The sequence below is a fragment of the Eptatretus burgeri genome, chromosome 5 (assembly GCF_056783735.1).
Source record: "Eptatretus burgeri isolate ZD-2024b chromosome 5, Ebu_testis_v1, whole genome shotgun sequence".
NCBI lineage: Eukaryota > Metazoa > Chordata > Myxini > Myxiniformes > Myxinidae > Eptatretus > Eptatretus burgeri.
The window spans coordinates 53,190,458-53,205,263 of NC_140965.1; the positions used below are offsets into that span (position 1 = coordinate 53,190,458).

The following is a 14,806-nucleotide window of genomic DNA, read 5'->3' on the forward strand; positions in this document are numbered from 1 at the left end:
TGGTACCAAAGGAATTACGTCTCCATCTCAGATCCTTTGTCAGAGTTCAAGTCTCGCATCCATAGAGCAAGACTGGAAGAACCAAGGACCTGTAGACTTGGACTTTCGTCCTCCTGCACAGGTACCAGCAGCACCACACCCCATTATCCAGTGAATCCATGACTCCTCAGACCTGACCCAGACATCTATTGACCTCTGACTCACAGCCAGCAGAGACATGAATATCACTGCCAAGGTAAGTGAATCTCTCCACGATCTCAACATCCTCACGACAGATAGGCACAGACAGGACAGCAGCATTCAAGATGTCATTGACGTCCAAGTAGAGGTAGAGTCATCAGCAAAGTGATAGAGAGGATTTTCCAGAGAATCTGAGAGATCTTTGATGAAAACCAGAAAAAGCACATGAACAAGAACATTGTCTTGAGGAACTCCAGCCTGGATGGGAAGAGGAGATGAAAGAATTCCATTAAGAGCCACGGGTTGACTGTGACAAGAGAAGAAATCCATGAGCCATGAGTGGAGTTTGCAGTGGAGACCATAAGAAGAGAGTTTGGTGAGCAGGGCAGGCTGCCAGATTGGATTGAGAGCTCAAGATATGTTGAGGGAGATGGCTCTGATCTTATGTTTGGCATTTAGGACCTCCATACATTGTTGGGAAAGCAGAAGTAACATCTCCAGTTCTGAGTGACCTTGTCTAAGTCCAAATTGAAAGTCGGAAATCAAGCCATTGGAAAAGAGGAAGGATTTGATGTTGGAAGTGATATTGGATTCCATGACCTTGGTGATGATTGGGAGCAGGCTGATTGGTCTGTAGTTGCAGGGATCAGTTTTTGCAACTTTGTTATACAGAGCAGTAATGTTTGCTGATTTCCAAGCAGATGGCAGATGACCTTGAGTGAATGAGAGGGTGAAAAGAACAGAGAGAAGTTGAGCAAGAGCAGCAGAGCAGGTTTTTAAGACATGTGCACTGATGCCATCTGAACTGGTTGCAGAAACTGAGTCGAGGTTTGACAGCAAGCTCTCCACCTTTGCAGGAGAAAAAGACACAGAGTCCAGAAACAGCTGGGTGTGACTGGGTGAGGTGGGTCCAGAATACGATGGGTTTGGGACACGAGATTTAGAAACAAACACACAGTTTAGGCATTCAGCCTTTTCACATTCAGTGCCAGCTGTGCAGCCAGGATAGATGGGAACATACACCAGAAACAGACTTAATTCGATGCCACCAGGATTTGGAGGAGGGAGGCAGGTTTGAGAGTTCAGACTTGAGATGAGAAAGGTGTTGTTTCCTGCCTCTCCTCAGGGTAGACACACACTTTTTCCGAGTTTTTTGGAAGGAACTGAGTTTGCCTTCAGTTGGATTTGCCTTCAATGAGGCGAAGGCAAGTTGTTTCAGGACGACAGCCTCACTGTAAGCTTCAGTGTACCATGGGTGGGAGGAAGGGTAGGACAACTGAAGATGAGATGGGATAAATCTGTGCATGAGAAAGGGCAAATATCTTTGAAATAATTCCCAGGATGAGTTGATGTCAGAGAAAATAGAAATTGGAGACCAGTCCAGAAGTTTGATGGCTGCTTGGAGACCCTGCCAGTCGGTCTGATTGAAATGCCAGACTCGTCGGTGCTGACGTGGTTCCCAAATAACAGCCAGAGAGATGATCGCTTTCACAAGCATATGGTCAGATGAACCAATTGAAGCAAAAGAATAGCAGACATTTTCTAGGAAATTGGTCAAAATCAAGTCCAGAAAAGCTAGAGTACCATTTGCTGAGATCCGGGTCAGGAAGTTGACAGATTGAGTCAGTCCCAATGAGTTGCAGAAGTCCTTTGCTGAAGTGCCATGGCAATTGAGAGAGGTACCCACACCCAGCCAACTGGCATGAAGGCAATTGACGTCACTGTATATGAGGAAGAGAGAGAGTTGAGATGAGTGAATTTCGTTGGTCCATGTTTTCGGTGAGCAAGATGGAATTGAAGTCATCACTGTTTGGTGGACAGTACAACACACAGATGAACAAGAGGTGGGAGTGGAGGAGAAGCTATAGCCAGAGGTAGTCCTGGCAGAGTGAAAGAGTAAAGGCAGTGCATGGAGAGTGAGGAACAGAGTTTTTGATAAACAGAGTAACACCGCCACCAGGACGAGGCTCAGGTCTATCATACCGGAGGAGGGAGTAACCAGGGAGAGAAACTAAGGAGTCAGAGAACTCTTGAAGGAGGAAAGTTTCTGTTTAGCAGATTACGTTACGTTTGCCATTGGCAACCTGAATGGAGAGATCAGCAGGTTAGAGTGAAGCCCCCGGATGTTTGAGGTCCACACTGTTAAGGAAGAGGGAGGGGAGGAGGCTTTGGGTGAAGGGGAGAGGAGGGGGAGGGTAGTGTGAGTTGTTGACAGTTCATGACAGATTGTAGAAGAGCTTGGGGAGAGGATCGGATGGGGAGGAGGACAAATGTTTAGGTTGTGAAGGGATGAGTAGCAGGGGGGGGGGGCAAAGGAAAATGGGAGATTGGAGGAGGTGAAGGAATATCTGGAAGAGAGAGGTTGGGGGAAGGCGGTTTTGAAGATGTGAAAGGGGGCAGCTTTGAGAAGGGGAAGTGAGGCGTGAGATCCAAAAGGGAGGGGTGAGGGGGGGAGAGAATTGAGGGAGAAAGGTGTGGGGGGGAGCTTCTGGGAAAGGTGAGGGGGAAGCTTTGAGGCAGAAGAGAGAGAAGTTTGCTTTGAAGAGGGAGGAGGCAGTTGATTTGTAAGGGAGGGGTGAGAGGGTAGCAGTGAGGGAGAGAAGAGATGATGAGAGCAGGCATGGCCATGGGGGAGAGGTAGAGGGAGAATGGAGGGGTGGGGAGAGTGGAAGGATGAAGCTGGATATAGGGACTGTGGAGATGGGAGTGGGTGGGGGGAGGAAAAAAATTGAGATGTGGGAAGAGGAAGAGGCAGCTTTGAGAAGGAGGAGTGGAGAGGGAGATTCGAAGGGGAGGGGTGAGGTGGGACATTTGGGGAGAAGGGTGAGATGGGAGAATTAAGGGAAAATGGTGAGAATTGTGGGAAGGAGATGTGGTGGGAGCTTTTGAGAAGGGTGAGGGAGAGCTTGGTTGGGGGGGGTGGGGAGAGATAGTGAAATTTGCTTTGCAGAGGGAGGAGTCGGCTGAATTGAGAGGGAGGGTGAGAGGGAAGCTTTGAGCGGGAGGGGAGATAATGATAGCAGGCATGGTCATTGAGGAGGAGGGAGAAGGGAGGGTGGGGAGAGGGGGAAGATGAGACTGGCAGTGGCATAGTAGAGGTGGGAGCGGGCGAGGGGAAGAACAAGATTTGAAGGGGTGGGAAGAGGGGGAGATGTGATGAGAGGAAAGAGAGAGAGAGAGCATGTTCGAGATATTGAGCAGTGTGCTGAATGAGAGAGTGAGACATTTGAAAACCATGCAGTTTGGGATATCAGAGGGGGAATTGTTTGTAAGACATTGGAGAGATGTTTGGATGGGGGGGGCAAGATGGGAGGGGTAAGGAGAGGGTATAACAGCGAACGAGTTAGGAGGATGTAGATTTAAGGAGGTGGGATGAATTTGCACTGAAGTTTTGGAAAAAAAAGAACGATTAATAAAGGAAGACGAACAAGTTTTGCAAAGTGGGATTTAAAAAAAATTGTAGGTTAGATATTCGTTTAAATACATTGGAAGATGAATGGAGTGCAGAAGAATTGACAGAGTGGAGAAAGGAAATACTGTAACACATGGAATTTTCAGACACAGGATGTAAGAAATGTTGAATTGAACACAAGACTTTGAAGAAAAAGAACCGGGTAGAGGGGGGAAGTTGAAGCATTGAAAGAGATGGTTTTTTTGTTAAGATTATGGAAGAGGGGGGAAGAGTCAAGGAAATGTTTGAAGAAAAGGTCATGAAGGTATGTGGTGAAAACCTTCACAAGAGTGGGATTGGCAGGAAAGAGGGCGCAGAGGAAGAAGAAGAGTCGGTACAGGAAGTGAAGTTGTTACGTGGGGTATAAGGTGAGAAGGGAAAAAATAATTTTGTTGTATTTTTTTTTTAATTTCTTGATATGAAACAGAGGGTATAGTTGGGAGGGATAGATGGAGGATGGAGGGAAAAGTGGTGAAAATAAAATCTGATGGAAATAAGGAAAAAATACAAATAAACATGATCGTGCATGAAATGAGAGCGAGAGATGAACCTTCAGAGTTTAGGCTTTATTCCATTTGATTGGAGCCGCTTCTGTGGGCACACCAGGAAATACAGGTTCAGCTAGGAGTACATAAGCAGAAACGTATACATGTGCAGTTAACCATTGCAGACTAAATCCGCGTAAACACGGAGTTCGATATAATCTCCATTCTCACCAGTCAATGAGCACCTTCAGTTAACGAGCATCAAGTGGACAGCCGATGTCAATAGCAATGCCCCGGGGACAATCACTCGTGCCGCAGAGAGACCTCCCCTTATACGCGAGACGCACAACATGTGATCCCGCGTCATGTCCCTCGATTCACGTTAATTCACCACATTCTCCCTACCTTTAAAATGTAACTAGGGGCCCATCTTACACACCATGATTGCTTTAGCACTATAGGAGTATACATTTCAAGCAACGCGGACTAATTGATCTACAGAAGCATACATGCCAAGCAGTGATTATTTTGAGTTGTAGGAGCATGGAAATGAGCATCGATATATGATATAATGGGCATATAGGAGCATGAGCAGCGAGAATGCCGATAATCCCCTTTACAGATTGAGTCGTCGAGGGGCCTTATTCGTCGACCTCTCCGGGAGTAAACGGCAGTTTCACTTGAGGGAGACTCCCGATCCTCTTGGTGAGCCTCGACTTGTGCCGGGGATGACTCCTCGATCGCTCTCGGGTGGAACGCGGCAGCCCCGTCGCCTGGCGGAGTTCCTGGGGAAATGTCAGAAGGAGGAGTGCCAGGAGGTGGTGTACCGGCGGGAGGAGTACCTGAGGGAGCCAGATGGCGAACCGACACAGTGGTCTCCCTGCCATCCGGGAGCCTGACATGAGCATACTCTGGATTAGTGTCAATGAGTTCGACCCCCTCCACCAGCGGTTCATACTTGCTTTGTCGTACCGGGCGTTTCATGAACACTGTACCGGGGTGGGTCAGCCAGTTGGGCACCGTTTGACCGTCAACATAACGTCGTTGGTGAGTAAACATACGTTCGTGAGGAGTGGCATTTGTGGACGTGCAGAGCAAAGAGCGTATGGAATTCAGAGCGTCAGGAAGAGTAACCTCCCATCGCTCGGGGCCCAGTCCTCTCGATTTCAGCGCCAGAGTTACGGCTTTCCAAATTACTCCATTATACCGTTCCACCTGCCCGTTTCCCTGTGGGTTGTAACCCGTCGTTCGACTAGTTGCTATGCCGTGCTCTAATAGGAATTGTTTTAGCCCGGCCGACATGAAACACGGCCCTCTGTCTGAGTGTATGTACGAAGGTCTCCCAAACATAGCGAAGAGGTCAGAGAGACATTTTACGACAGTGCCCGAGGTCATATCCGAGCACGGAAACGCGAAAGGGAACCTTGAATATTCATCAACAACGGTGAATATGTATCTGTTGTCTGTTTCGGTCGGTAGGGGCCCTTTGAAGTCGATGTTTAGTCTCTCGAAGGGGGAAGTAGCCTTGATCAGTCTGCCAGAAGCCGCGCCATAGAATCTGGGTTTTAGTTCAGCACAAACAGGGCATGAAGCATTCATTTGTTTAATATCTTCAACAGAATAGGGAAGATTTTGTCTGCGTACGAAATGTGCCATCCTGGTTACCCCTGGGTGGCACAGAGACACATGGAGGTCTTGCAAAGCCTGACTGATTGTTGCCGAACTGTAGACCCGGGAGAAGGTATCTGCAGCAGGGTTTTCCTTCCCGGGCCGGTAAACAATGTCGTACCTGTAGCAGGCTAGGTCTATCCGCCATCTCATAATTTTTTCATTCTTAATTTTCCCGTTATTTTTCCCATCAAACATGAAAGCCACGGATCGTTGGTCCGTAACGAGCGTGAAGTGGTTTCCCAGTAAATAATGTCTCCATTTACGCAGCGCTTCGACGATGGCGTACGCCTCCTTCTCTATTGCCGAGTGTCTCTGCTCGCTTCTAGAGAGAGTTCTCGAGAAGAAAGCGACCGGCCGCCCAGACTGATTAAGTGTTGCAGCTATGGCGTGATTTGAAGCGTCGGTCTCCACCACGAAGGGCACCGAGCTGTCGATCGATAAAACCACGGACTTACTGATATCATCCTTGAGATCGTGGAAAGCTTTTACGACAGCGGCATCTGGTGGAAAGTTTTTGCAATGCACTAGGGGATGTATTTTCTCGGAGTATTGCGAAATCCATCTTGCATAGTAAGCGAACATCCCGATCACCCGGCGCATTGTTTGCAAGTCCTGAGGTGGTGGAAGCTCACGGAGCGGGCGCAATCGCTCAGGATCAGGCTTAATTGTGCCATCGGCTATTGTGTAGCCGAGAAGGTCAATTGACCTTGCCGAGAATACGCATTTCTCGTAGTTGAGAGTCAGATTATATTTTCCAGCAATGCTCAAGAATCTGTCCAGATTCCTATCATGTTCCCTCTGATCCCTACCGCACACTGTGACATTATCCACGTAAACAAAAGTGTCTTCGAGGTTTTCATCTGAGATGATGTCGTCCATAACCCGTTGGAAGCAAGCTACTCCATTCGTGACACCGAATGGTATCCTTCTGAACTGGTAGAGGCGCCGCCCTGCCTGGAATGCAGTGTACGGTTTGTCTTCCTCTCGGATGGGAATTTGATGATAGGCGCTTCGCAAGTCGATGGTACTGAATACCTTATAATTGGCCACGCGTTCGACCATCTCATCTATGCGCGGCAGGGGGTAGGCGTCGAGTTGGGTGAAGCGATTGACCGTTTGGGAATAATCGACAACCATCCGTTTCTTATGGTTCTGACTGCTGGTTACTAACACCTGTGCGCGCCATGGCGAATCGCTCGGTTCTATAATTCCCTCCTCCAGTAATCGCTTGGTTTCCGAAGTGATGAAATTCATGTCAGCAGTGGTATATCGCCGCGATTTGATCGCTATCGGTTTGCAGACCGGCGACAAGTTAGCGAACAGCTGGGGGGACGTCACCTCCGCGGTGGTCAGCGCATTTAAAATTAGACGAGGCTTGCTTCCTCCAAAGGGTATTTCGACGCTCGTGTGCTGCTTGAGGACATTATGACCCAGAATTACGTCTGCGCACAAATCACGAAGCACCAGCACCTTTACATCCCGATGCGTGTACCCTTTTACGTCCAATTCAACATTGCAGTACCCTCGTACGCGGGATTGTAGTGAGGTGGCGGCCATGCATACCGTATTGTCAGTCGGGTGGATTACCCATTTCCTGCCCTTCACTAGCGAGCTGTTGACGAAACTTTCAGAGCTACCGGTATCAATCAGTGCCTCAGCCATATGCCCGTTAATTCGCACGTTGATGATAGCCTTGGATAGATTCCCCGGGAGGCTGCAGTCAATTTATTTTGCGAGTAGAGAGCCGCAGAAGTGGGTTTATTCCTCCTTAGAGTAGATTTACATACCCTGGCATAATGCCCTTTCTTGTCGCAATTCATGCATGTGGCATCTCTGGCGGGACATTTTTGACGAGGATGCCTTTTGTACCCACAAAAGAAGCATTTACCGACCGGAGCAGTTGCTGAGGAGTTTGACGAGGTCTGGGTATCCGGCTCCTCGGGTGTTTCTCCATCCCTCATGTCTGGCTGTGTCTGTGCCAGTGGGGTTCCTTGGGTTCCCATCGTAGCAGCGTTCATGAGCAGCATCGGTGTCCCAAATGACTCAGATTGCTGCTGAGCCGTATCCATCGCTCGAGCCTGATCGACTACCTTGTCAAGAGTGGGTTGTGCTTTCTCTAGTAAGCGTTGCCGTATGTGGGCTGATCTGAGTCCTTGGATGAATGCCTCCCGGGTCGCTTCCTTTCGGTGTTCCTCGGCGCTTACCGCCCGGAAGCTGCAGTCTTTTCCCAGCTGATTCAGAGCTTGCAGGAACTGATCGATTGACTCCCCGGCTGCTTGCTTGCGTGTGTTGAGAAGATGTCGTATGTATACCTCGTTCTTGGGCTTCACGTAGAGCGCCTGCAGCACGTCGATCGCTGCTTCGTAAGTGTCGCACCCCGAGAAGAGCCTGTACACGCCGGGCGAGACATGATTCACGAGAGCGGCAAATTTGTCAGCTCCCTCCGCGATGATGGTCAGATAGTGTGAGAAGGAGCAGAACCAATGTGACCATTTCATTTCTGCATCAGTCGCGTTCGGGTCTGCGTCGAACCTCTCTGGTTTGTAGATCTTGTCCATCTTTGGTTGAGAGAGCCGAGAAAATCAAATGGAATAAATTGAAATGAGAGCGAGAGATGAACCTTCAGAGTTTAGGCTTTATTCCATTTGATTGGAGCCGCTTCTGTGGGCACACCAGGAAATACAGGTTCAGCTAGGAGTACATAAGCAGAAACGTATACATGTGCAGTTAACCATTGCAGACTAAATCCGCGTAAGCACGGAGTTCGATATAATCTCCATTCTCACCAGTCAATGAGCACCTTCAGTTAACGAGCATCAAGTGGACAGCCGATGTCAATAGCAATGCCCCGGGGACAATCACTCGTGCCGCAGAGAGACCTCCCCTTATACGCGAGACGCACAACATGTGATCCCGCGTCATGTCCCTCGATTCACGTTAATTCACCACAGTGCACAAATATGGGAAGACAGGAAGGCCTCAAGGAAACATGATGTGACAAGACCGACAAAAACTCACCAAATCGCACAAGTTTTGAAACAAAATTGAACTCGGAACACACAGTAAACACACAGCAACAAAATAAACAGTCAAAACATTTTTTTTTTAAATGAGCGGAAACTTATCTTTGAGAAAATTGGCAGAGACCCATGAGAGAACCAACTGTTGCCTCAAAAACCAGAACCGGAAGTACTTAAATGTATCCCCAACCATTTCTCCAACATGCCTGGTCCGATTTTGTTCAAACTTGACACAAGAATAGTACCTTGAATCATAGTACACAGTACGATGGCATGCACTTGAATCTGACTTTATTTTGCGATTTGATCATAGATGGCCGACTGGTAGACTGGTGGCCATCTTTATTTTACATAAATATGGGCAAGCTCTTTAACTCCACACAGCAACATGGCTAAAACAATGGGGGCTATTGCTGAAACGGTAAAACAACAACATTACTAAAACAATTCCGGCAAAAGAGAGAAACATTTTATGACTTTTTTTACTTGTTCATCAAAAAAATATTTGTGCCAAGAGGTTAATAATGTGATGACTACATTGGTGAATGTCATGAATTTTCTTCTTTTTATTGCTGATATTCTCTCGTAAACCCCATATTGTTGGTATACCTGTTCATCAATCCTGGTGTTGGCGCAGTGGTTAGGGCAGCGGCTTGGGATCCAAAAGGTCCTGATTTCAAGCCCTGTTGGGCCACTGAATTAATACACCAGGGGGTTGACTCAGCCTGTCATCCTTCCAAGGTCGGCAAAATGAGTACCAGTATACTGGGCCAGTGTCTTCTTCTTCTTCTTTCGGCTGCTCCCGTACGGGGTCGCCACAGCGGATCATCCGTATGATCCGCATAGTGATTTGGCACATGTTTTACGCTGGATGCCCTTCCTGACGCAACCCTGGTCGTCTCTTATGACACAGGGATATGGTACACCTATTTTAACTGGGGTATACACCGGCCCCATATACTGGTACTCATTTCGCCGACCTCGGAAGGATGACAGGCTGAGTCAACCCCCTGGTGCATTAATTCAGTGGCCCAACGGGGCTTGAACTCAGGACCTTTTGGATCCCAAGCCGCTGCCCTAACCACTGCACCCAACACCAGGCTTAGTATACTGGGCCGGTGTATACCCCGGTTAAAATAGGTGTACCATATCCCTGTGTTGTAAGAGGCGACCACGGTTGCGTCAGGAAGGGCATCCGGTGTAAAACATGTGCCAAATCACTATGCGGATCATACGGATGATCCGCTGTGGCGACCCCTAACGGGAGCAGCCGAAAGAAGAAGAAGAAGAAGAAGAAGAAGAAGAAGACCTGTTCATCTATGATCCAAAAGGATTTCTAGTCATGGTCATATTTTGGAAAGTTATTTGGTTTCCTTATATTAACCATGAAGTGTTGATATCCAAAAGGGTACCTGGGTTGAAAATGTCAGACCGTTAAATTAAAATAATTTGACCATGATTTTGTTTGTTTGCAGATAAATGGACAAGTAGACTTTGCATTTAGTCACAGGGAAATAATGAAGATGCTACAGAATGCCTTTCCTGGTCGAATGAAAGTCAGTGTGGAGGTAAAGGAGAAATTGACAGGTGAGTTTGAGAACATTCATGATAAACCACATGACCTTTTCTCAGAAGAGATTTCATGCAAGTGCAGACATTTGAAGAAAACTGAAAAATAAAGTTGATAATGTGTCATTCGATTTCACCTTCCACTTTTTCACAAATAATATTTATTGTTCCTGAAACTTTGCTGTCTTCATTTGTGATATGCTTTTATCCTTGAATGCATTTGTTCTGTTGTTTCAGTTGTATTCAAATTAAACTCCTGTCTCGGGCAGGGCCAACAGCGCTGGCTGTTCTACCGCTAACTCTTGCTTATGAACGTTAAATTTCCCAAGATATTTTTCTAAAATAAATTAGGCTTTAGTGATGATACACAGGACAATTTTCTTTACATCTTTATAAATCAGTTTGCAACTATCCTGAACTCTGCTGCTCAGTATATTTTATTTATTTATTTGTTTGTTCATTTATATTTATTGTGACATATTTTGACACTACCATCAACCAAGTTCATGCTCGCTGTTGCTGTGACAGGGATTGTGACAAAGGCAGAAAAGTCGTTGAGGTTTTCAAAAGAGAGAAACAGGTTGCAGTTTGTGAATGCACCACGATCTTTCATGCCTGGCATGAAATACATCACATATGTAAGTAAAGTTCTGAACAAATTCATGTTAAACTATAAAGTAAATTCTCATTTTGTGAAGATTATTGTTTGTTCATGTCTACAACTGTTCACCCTACAACTACCCATGTTTGTTTCTTCACCCTACAACTACCCCCATCCAAATAAAATGATTAAGAAAAATAACACCCTGGTGATGTCCCTGTGCTTGCCACAATGCTCTCATCTCTACTACTACTCCCACCTCCCCCATTGAAATTAAGTAGATAAACTGACAGATTCAATCATTGATTTGGTGTCGAGTGCAGGCATGATAGAACAAATGGCCTTCTCCTTTGTCAAAGTTTTTTTGTATATCCTGTTAGTTGCATAGGCCAAAGACATCAACCGTATTTGTCAACTCAACTAAAAAATTTTTAAAAGAGCTTAATTGTATGTGGCGAGAAGGAAGCACTGGGCTGGCAGGATGGCTCAGCGGCAAAAACACTCGCCTCTAGACTGTCTAGCCTACATTTTTAAAAACCAGCTTTAAACTGCCATCCTGGTGTTTCACAGGCAGGGTGATCCATCAATGTGTGTGCCATCCCTTGGATGGACATTAAACTGGGTGTCCCATCTGCCGGCATGAGTTGGTGAGCATTAAATATCCCATGGTAGAAGTTGTGAAGATTAAGCGGGCTTATCACCAGCACCATGAATAAATTCTAAATTCCTGCCCTAACTACTGCAGAGAAAGCAATGACAAACCACCCCGTATAACCCTTGCTCATGAAGCTGCTTCAGTGGCACCAATGCTCTGTGAACAATATGGTACATCAGAGAAAGAGGGAGTGAGAGGCAACACATTGATCACAGTATTAATCAACAGTATTTAAAATCATTCCTCAACTATAATGGAACTCGTAGAGTGTATAGTCTCGCCTCGCGCATTCATTCTGAACAAAAGTACCATTGTTAACTGAAAATACTGCTATTATAGCCCACTGCTATTATGGCCCATATACCCATATCATACATGCACCCAATCATGTCACATAGTTTCTTGCAATGGGTTATGAACGTCATAAATTTAATTCTTCACTCACATCGGATCATGGATCAGATCTATTAAGTTTTAGATTTTATGATAAGGATTTCAATTAAACCAATTATGACTGGAAGACCATTTCACCGATGACGTCACCGGTATCACCCGATATACCTCACGGGGAGTTGATGACGTCTGCCAAGCTTCAGTTTTTTTTCCGATGAGCAGTTTCAGAGAAAAATTATGTCCACCTTTAATCCAATATGGATTTTCCCCTTTCATCCTTTTTAGTCCAAATTTTCCCTTTAATCCAATATGGCTGCCATTCCATGTTATCTATGATGTCAGAGTTAGCAATAAAATATTCTCCATGGTAAGTTCCTCTTATGTATAAAGTTTTGCATTGACCGGACAAGCAGTTGTAGAGAAAACCATTTTAAAAGCAAAAATATACAGAAGCGGACACAGACAGACAGACAGACAGACAGACAGGGGCATTGCAATAGTCTCGCATCCCCTTTAGGGTGAGACTAATTATTCCTGTATTTATTGATTGGCATACATCCCAACATTTAGGTATATTTTGGATCCTAAGGAAATTCACAAATTTCTTCATCCTTTTCCTCATTACTTCATCTTTCTTGTGAGAACCAGCTGGAAGCAGCAGTAAGGTGAAAGTAAAGCCGACACAAACCTCACCCACCAGATACTCTGGAATAACTTAATCTTTAACAACAAACGTATTGACCAACCACATGGGCCAAACAGCCACAAATACACGGCTCTGGACTCGGAGTGATTCGAATGCCTTGGTTCGTGAAATTGATCATTTTTCTGGGAAATTCTGCCAGTTTAAGATGTGAATGTTTCATGAAACGGAAATGACTGTCATGGTAGCAGGCTAACTGACAGGGCAAACAAAGCAGTCAACCCTGGTGTCCAAGTGCCGGGTAGCAGCACCATGGGATCACTCTCACTTTTGTGAAGAATTTACAGGAAGAATGGGATCGTATGATCTATGGGAGACCATAAGAGATGCAGCTGTCACAAACTCATGGCTGAGCTGGATGAGTAACAAGGCTTATAGATGGACAACGAGCATGAAAATGCACCATATGGTACAACTGAAGCTGTCTCCGCTGTGCCAGCCAAAGAAAACTCTTTGGTGTCTCTGACTCTGACTCATTTTCATCACCTGCTCTGTTTTCTTCTTCATTCCAATAATTAGGGACTGCTGCTAATATGTACTTGTGAAAATCTATGTAGCATTGAACACTCTCCCTTTTGGGTGGTGTTCCATAGCACAGCCTCATTGGGGACTTCTCTAACTCTGGCAACCTCTTATTGTGTCGGCTAATTCATTGGATCATCTCTTCCAACCTTTTGATGTTTCCTGCGGTCGAAAATCTGCTCGGCAAGTCTTGGTCAATGGAGTGCAGCAAAACGTAAATAAAAAGATACCTCATAACCTGGGTCAGTTGGTGAAGTCACTGTTGGAGGCAACAGCTTGTATAGGATCTGGTATCATGAGACCGGTGAACAATCTGGAGCATTGTTATCTCATAGTGATCCCATCCATGCGACAAACTTGTAATTTTCTTGTCTGCATTAAATTTCAGGAGTAATTACTGGAGATGTTCTTATTTGTTCCGCTGGTAGAGCTCCAAAATATTCATATGAATCATCTATAAATCCCAAGACGTTAAGACACTAAAAGTGAAACATAAAACACTTTCATTACAAATTGCATCTCTGGCTGCTCCTCAACACAACATTCACAGTATTGATGTCCACAAGGAGAAAGAGGTGTGCTGGTGGTGATTGTTGTTGCTCCATAAGGGAATGATGTTGTCTTTTGATTAATTACAAAAATATGAAAAGTCCCCTTCTCATGAAACTGATAATACATACGTGTTCAAAAGCGCACACATACGCACGCAAACATGCATGCACGCACATGTACACGTACACCTGATGTTATAAAAAAAAATGTTCTGTCTTGTGACTCCGACAGGTCCAAGTCACCCAGTATGATGGTACTCCACTGTTACCAAAAGACCGCTGTATGGCTGTGTATGTTTTGATAAAAGAAACTGGTGCTGAAAACAGGGCTTCTCACAAAAACATGTATTTGTGTATCCTGGACAATGGGATTGTCAAGATTAGCGTGGATGTACAACCAGACACAAACATTATCTTTATTAAGGTATGACTCGTTTTCTTGTTACTCAAACTGGCAAAGTGTATTTGTTATTCCCATTTGAACATCTGATTCCCGAGGCTGGATAACCAGACTCACTCCCTGAAACTGGTTTCCTTTGTCTCTTACCCATGAATGTTTCTGTAATTTACGTGAAAGTGCACCAATGTCTCCTCATGCCCTTATTCTGTGTGTACGTACACACACACACACACACACACACACACACACACACACACACACACACACACACACACACACACACACACACACACACACACACACACATCAGTATTTAATCAGTATTGTTTTCACAGGCAAGCCTTTTGTCACAATATACTTCAATTACTCTTTTTGCAAAGAGACATTCACCATCAGATTCCTTTCTTCAGTTGACAAGCAACACTCTTGTTGCAAAGGTGAGGTTAAATACTGTCGTTAACCTCTATTTTATTGAGATCATTGTGATATTGAAACTTTCCGTTCATGTCTGTCGGACTATTCACCAACGGTTGTTGGTGGCAATGTCATATTAAAAAAAACATCCCCCAAAGTTCTGTTAATGAAAAAAAACCATAGTGTATGTA

General features: G+C 45.4%; 1 protein-coding gene across 1 annotated transcript in view; it reads left to right on the plus strand.

Annotated features, from left to right (window-relative positions):
- Window positions 1–14,806, plus strand: part of LOC147026441 (CD109 antigen-like) — a 139,103-nt gene that overhangs the window by 57,527 nt on the left and 66,770 nt on the right. Inside the window, exons 10-13 of the mRNA XM_085881861.1 lie at window positions 10,283–10,394; window positions 10,905–11,014; window positions 14,034–14,225; window positions 14,537–14,638. Coding sequence (XP_085737987.1) covers window positions 10,283–10,394; window positions 10,905–11,014; window positions 14,034–14,225; window positions 14,537–14,638 — 516 coding nt within the window. The remainder of the gene's footprint in view (window positions 1–10,282; window positions 10,395–10,904; window positions 11,015–14,033; window positions 14,226–14,536; window positions 14,639–14,806) is intronic.